The 6,261-nt window shown below is 32.9% G+C and overlaps 1 protein-coding gene across 1 annotated transcript in view; it reads left to right on the top strand.

Annotated features, from left to right (window-relative positions):
• Nucleotides 1-547: 547 nt before the first annotated feature.
• The window catches only part of LOC104915087 (protein prune homolog 2), a 97,770-nt gene continuing 92,056 nt past the window's right edge, over nucleotides 548-6,261 (top strand). Inside the window, exon 1 of the mRNA XM_019610517.2 lies at nucleotides 548-638. Coding sequence (XP_019466062.1) covers nucleotides 564-638 — 75 coding nt within the window. The 5' untranslated portion in view covers nucleotides 548-563. The remainder of the gene's footprint in view (nucleotides 639-6,261) is intronic.

Here is a 6,261-nt window from a genome sequence, read left to right as displayed (position 1 = left end):
ATGTGAGCTTCTGTTTTTATTGTACACGTATATCCAGGAAGTACATTTACTGTTTGATTTACATAAATCCATTGGTGGTATCAATTTGTAAAGAAAGCCAAAAAGATTGAATAGCTTTGTATTTTACAAATGCCATAATATTCCACACACACTTTTCAGGGTATTATTCCAGAAATATTTCCAGTGACGTAAGGATGATCTCTGTATTCCTTTATCAGTAACTGAAATTCGTTTAACCTAACAAATGTGAATGTTCACATAATTTCATTTCATTGCAGGACACTTAACTCTTCATCCTTTGTTGTTTCTGTGCTTTTATTGATTGATATATATATATTTTTTAATCTGTTCCTCTCTTAAAGAAATTACCTGGAAATGTTAAGCATTCAATATTAGCATTCATTTAATATTAATATTCTGGTAGAGTGTCCTGAAGTACAGAAGTCACAGAATTAAGGCTCAAGCTGTGTTTTTAATTAATATTGCTGTATCTGTTCAGCTATGAGTGTCTGGATGTATTGAAATTCTTTTTTTCTGACACAGGTATAAGCATTGAGGAAGCTATGGTGAAAGATCTCAAGGAGATTTCAGATGGAGAAATCAAGATAGCAATTAGCACTGTGCACATGACACTAGAGGTAAGAGAAAACCTAAATAGCGTAGTTGGTAAATAGCCCTAATGCATAAAGAAAGAGCTCTTTAACAAAGATTTTGAAATCTTTTGCATTTTTTTAAAATATATATTCCTTGTATATGAGCAGAATAGTCACTAACTTTGGAAGAGCAGCTGTTTGTGATCTGACTATGAGTGTTTTGCTTCCTATTAGTCAATTCCATGGTGTATAAGACAGTGGTACCAGCAAACCGCAGGCTTTGGGCAGTCTGGAGCTTTCTAGTCACACTTCAGTAGGGTTTTGTCCTACTTTTCACTTATGTTGTGCTGTACAATTTACGTATCTGGTCTAGCATTTCCTCAGCTCTTTGAAAGGAGAGAGTATCCTTTTGTTCCTTACACTCTGAAACTGTGTGTCCCTGTAATAGCCTGAAAAAGGCTGCTTGTATTTTTTTTCTCAACCAGTCCCAAACATTTTGCAACTTCTTATAGAAAACTTCTGTGATACGTTTTGTGTAATTATGTAAAGATAATTGGTGTTATGGATGTCTGTACCTGAAGTAGATATAAATTGTTCTAAAAAGGATTGTTAATTTCATTGTCTAGTTTACATTTTCTGCCTTACTGCAGTTTATTCAGGCTTTTTCTGAACTTTCTTATTTACAGTATTTGATAGTATGAGACATTTTTAATTTATTAATTAATTTATTTATCTGTTGAGGATGATATGGTCTCACTGTGGTAAAGTGGGTAGCTTGCAAAAATGTTCTGTGCTGATTATTTCACTTAGTATTGGAAACATGGTATTCATAAGGGAACTACAAACAAAACTGTCCAGTTCAGTGTTGCATTTAGATTTTGGTTATGATCTGAGCTGAGAATATTAATCTTTTGTTTTATGAGTGTGCCATGTGGTTAAATTAATTGAAGTCTGTGCTAGTTATGTTTCTATAAACCCTGTTTCTATTACCTATGATACACATTTCATATTACCTGTGAAAATATTTTCTAGGCTCTGTATTTTATAGGGAAGGAAAGGATAGTAGCTAATAAATCATCAGTTGTAAGTTAATACAGTTATTGAGTGCTATCACATAACAATATTCACACATGTAGAACACTAAAGGCAGACCCCTATTCTCAACAGTTTCTTTTGAAGAAAGATGTGAATGCAGAAACTAATAGTGCACTGCAATGCTTTGTATGTCAGTGCTGATGTTACTCAAAAGTGTGCGATTTAGATCCATTTTCTATTGGCTTACTAGTTGTTAGCTGGATGATGTTTAAGTGTCCTGAGAAAGGAAAAGCTTTCAGATGTTGCTGGAATAGGAAGTTGTGGCAGGGGAGTGTTTAGATTTCAATGAGAATTTGTGTGAAACTTTGCATTTTTTTTTGATAACTACTTTTGGATCTTGTCTTCAAAGATCTGGGTGACATTAAAGCTTGTAAGTTGAAATCAGACTTCTGTCTCTAGTGACTGACTGCCAGAGTATGTGTTACCTGGATTTCATATGCATAGTGGCATTTTTTTTTTAAATGTAGAGGGAAAAAAACAGCATCAAAGCCCATATTACAATTATTTTTGTTGCCCTTTATCATGAAGTTTCCCCAAGTCATAATAATGATTACTCATAAGATATTGTAGCAAAATTCAATGCATGCATTGTAGTTAATTTCTATTACATTATGTTATACCCTGAGAGTATGTTTTGCTTGTTCTCTGCTGGAATTCTCTTGGAAATGAGAAATATCTTCTCAATGTGACTTTCCGTGCAAGTAATTTTTTTCCTGAGAAATGAACACTTACTTTTAAACTGAACTCTATTTTCTGCTTTTGTAAGTCTGCTACGGTGGACTAAAGTTCAGGTTTCATGCATGATCACTTTAGTGATCCTGAAGTTCAAGCTAAATAATACATTTGTTGGACTGAGTCCTTGATCTTTCATGAAAATTTATTCTATCTTCTTGCAGAACTTGAGATAATTTTAGACAATAGAAAAATCAAATTCCTCCAGTGATAATGAAGGCAGTCCACTGATAGTAGGGTAAACAGTCTATTTGATACCACCTACTAGTCCAAACAAATTCAGGATAGTACCAAGTATACTGGCTCCACAAGTTTCCTCTTTGTGGCTTTATGTCATAGAGAAACTCAAAGTGACTGAGCAACTTATGAGAACATAGGAAATTTGGATGTTTGGAAGCACAGTGGATCTGCTCCCCAGCAGATAGATAGTCTGATTTCAGAGATGCAATTCACTTTTACACTATTTTTTAATAGTAGTTTGACATGCAGCTACGCTGTTCACTTGTTCTAGTTCATATGTATATAGCAAAAAATTGTGAGAGTACACATAAAATGCACAAAGCAAGGATCTCAGACTCAACTGGTGCACATAAAACAAGTGATAGATAGGCCATTATGTGTTGTTATGTGAATCACCAACATGCTTGTTTGAAGGTTTGAACCTTTTTTGTCTGTCTGTAATGTCTGGACCATAGTTACACATTTGGGAACTTTTTTTCTTGTGGTATAAATATAAACATATTTTAAATAACATCAAATTGGCACATGAATTTGTTTTTAATGGTAAAAACAAAACAAGAAGAAAGCCCCAAGTAAACATGTTAACATTTAATCTTCCAGTAATGGAATTGGAAACAAAATTCTCAGTAACTTACAATAGCAATGCTGTGTAGAGATATTTTTCTGATGCCTGTTGTGAGAAGTTAGGGTATGTAAAATAAATGATGTATGGAGCTGTAGGAATGCGACTTTTGCAGACTACCTTATGTCTAAGGAACATTAAACATAGGGTTCTCGTTTAGCAAATAAATAACCATTCATTTCAATGGCTGCATAGTCTGGACTTTTGTGCATATTTTTGCAAAGATGAGAAGAGGCCATTAGGGATTTAATATAAAATAAATCGCCAAGGGGTCTTCTTGTAGTCCTAGTCTTTCTGCCACATGGTGTGTCACTAATGTGCATAAATGGGCTTAAATGAATTTGTTATCTGTATTACATTTGCAGTATGTATATATTTATATATTATTTTTTAATTGTGTTTAAAAATAAAACATTAAATACATCATTTCTGAGAGTTGAAAACATACCATTTGTAAATAAATCAACCTTAATTAAGGTCTTAAAATGTGAGTGTGTGAGATGTGCCTGTAGAAAAATGTGTAACATATACAGCACACAAAACTCAAACATACTTCCATTTGCTTTTTTAGGAGCATTAGGAGGGTTAAGTTGTCCCCTTATAGGACTGCATAATGCAGTCAGACGTGCATTAATGTAAATACCACACTCATATTTAAATGTCAGAATGCAGTGTTCTGGAGGATGGTGGCTGTTATGTTGATGCCTCAGGTCAGACTAAGTACCTCGACTGCAGTGAGTATGATCCAAGGTGGGGAGAGCTGAAGCAGACCTGCTGAATTCTCCGTTGCAGTTATTTCTTCATCTTCAAAGGTGTGAAAAGAAACTGGTAGGAAGAACCTTAGATTAAGAGCTTCTTAATGGATTATAGTGATTATCAGGATTGCATGTAGTTTTAAATTAAGACCAGATTATTTCCAGGAGATCATATGAGGATGATATGGGATTTAGTGCCCCTACTCAGAATGATATGTCCATGTGAAGTCATGGAATGTGTCAGGCAAGATATATATATTAAAGTCCCTTGTGACATGAAAAAGAAAGTGAACTACTAAAATTTGCCAAGACAACTTTATTTATCAGTGAGTCCAAATCAACCTATGATTAAGCCTATGTTATTAAAGTATATTTGAAAGATGTATTTGATTATTTCCTTCCGTGCTGCTTTCATGACTCATGTAGTAAATCAGAAGCATCAGTATCACCTCTTGTCTGAGGTATACAGTTCTGCATACAATACCAGTTCTGCAATAGAGTGTGTGTTGATTTTCAGTTTATTTCAGTGTCTAAAGAAAAAGACTTCATCTGATAAATTTTATCTGACATTTATTCTGAATTTGGTCTCTGCTATTGTTTTGATCAATCTTGATTCAAAAGTTAATAAACAAAGTAAAATAGCTGTTAGAACGATTAAATGAATAAAGATTCACATTAGCTTAATATACTAACATTTACCATGAAAATGTGCTTGTATTTACAAGTGTATTATTCAAGAAGATAAACTGTATTTTCTTTTGTATTGTTTATGAAATATATTTCTCTACATAAAATCCTTTTTATACATGTTAAATATCTTTATGAAATATGGCTTTGTTACATACATATATCTCAGCTAAATAAAGCAATATCTGTAGTATCATTATTGAACTGCATTCCTGACCTCTACAAAGCTGACTAATTCATCATTTATATACTCTCCTAGTTCTTGTCAGTAGCATTTCAGCTCAGCTGTTCATGGGGCATAGACACTGACAGCGGGAGGTGCTGTTTTGAGAAATGTTCAGCATAAAAATAGTTTTTTGTGTTAAATACATTATAGTTTTACTTATGTTAATGTAAAACATAACTTGAACACTTAATACTTTAAGATCTGGCCATAATGCATTAAAATAAGGAGAGATAATATGAATAACAGCAATATAAATATTACAGAAAAGTTAAATTTGCTTTTTTGCTATTTAGCCTTTTTTTTTTTCTTTGTCCTACTGCGTGGCAAACAAAGTAGTGTAGAGCATTAAACTGTTGATCCAAGATTATTAAATTATTAAATAATTCAAGCTATAAGTAAAATAATGTTTTGTGTTTGCTGGTGTTAGTGTTACTGCATAAGACCGCAGTTCTATCCGCACAAAATGACAGATAGATATAGAAGAAGCAAATATTTTTCTTGATGACTGCTTTTCTATTTTTCATTATGAAATTTAGAAAAAACATACACACACCTGTAAAATAATGTAATTTTTATTAAGAATAGTGGTACTTTGTGCAGAAAAAAAACAGAACAAAAAATTTTCTGTGTCTTGAAATACTCATTTTGACCAGTATGTTTGGCAGATCGTGTACATAAACAATTTTTGAACTGGAATTTAAGTGAATGCTTATCTGTAGTAAACATGATAAACATGATAGCCCATGTTATTCGTACACACCAATGAATTTTATACCTTCTGCTACATATTAGAAGCTCGGTCCTGCAGCACTTAGTCATTTTAAAATGTAGTAATATTTTGGAATCTTGTATTAATTAAATTGATTAGAAGTACTCTGTGAATTGTTTTTTTTTTTCCTTCCAACTTTGTGTGCTCTGGTAAAAGGAAAGATCCTTCTTACAACTGTGTGTAACTGGGTATGCTGTGAGCTTGCTTGAAGTCAAATGCTGTGTCTGACAAAATCTCAGGGTGCTAATCTATGAAACACTTATAATATCTTTCATCTAATTTTCTAAGTATAGATGGAACTTACTGATTATCATTGTAAGAGTAGGAAGTATTTGAAGTCTTAGAGAGCTTTTCAGTGTATTGTTCCCAAAAAGTATCTGCTTAATCTTTTTTTTTATTAGTTTTCTTAAGGACTGGGTCTCAGTAAATTGATTCTTGTTATTCATATTTGTGTTCGTGGTTATACGAATAAAACATTCTTTCACTGAAAACTCAGATGTGAAGAGATTTTCCTTTCTCCTGCTTGCATTATTCTTGTGGAT

This window comes from Meleagris gallopavo, chromosome Z (assembly GCF_000146605.3).
Source record: "Meleagris gallopavo isolate NT-WF06-2002-E0010 breed Aviagen turkey brand Nicholas breeding stock chromosome Z, Turkey_5.1, whole genome shotgun sequence".
In the NCBI taxonomy this organism is placed as follows: Eukaryota; Metazoa; Chordata; class Aves; order Galliformes; family Phasianidae; genus Meleagris; species Meleagris gallopavo.
The sequence above is the reverse complement of the archived record's forward strand: the minus strand, read 5'-3'. Positions and strand labels throughout refer to the sequence as shown.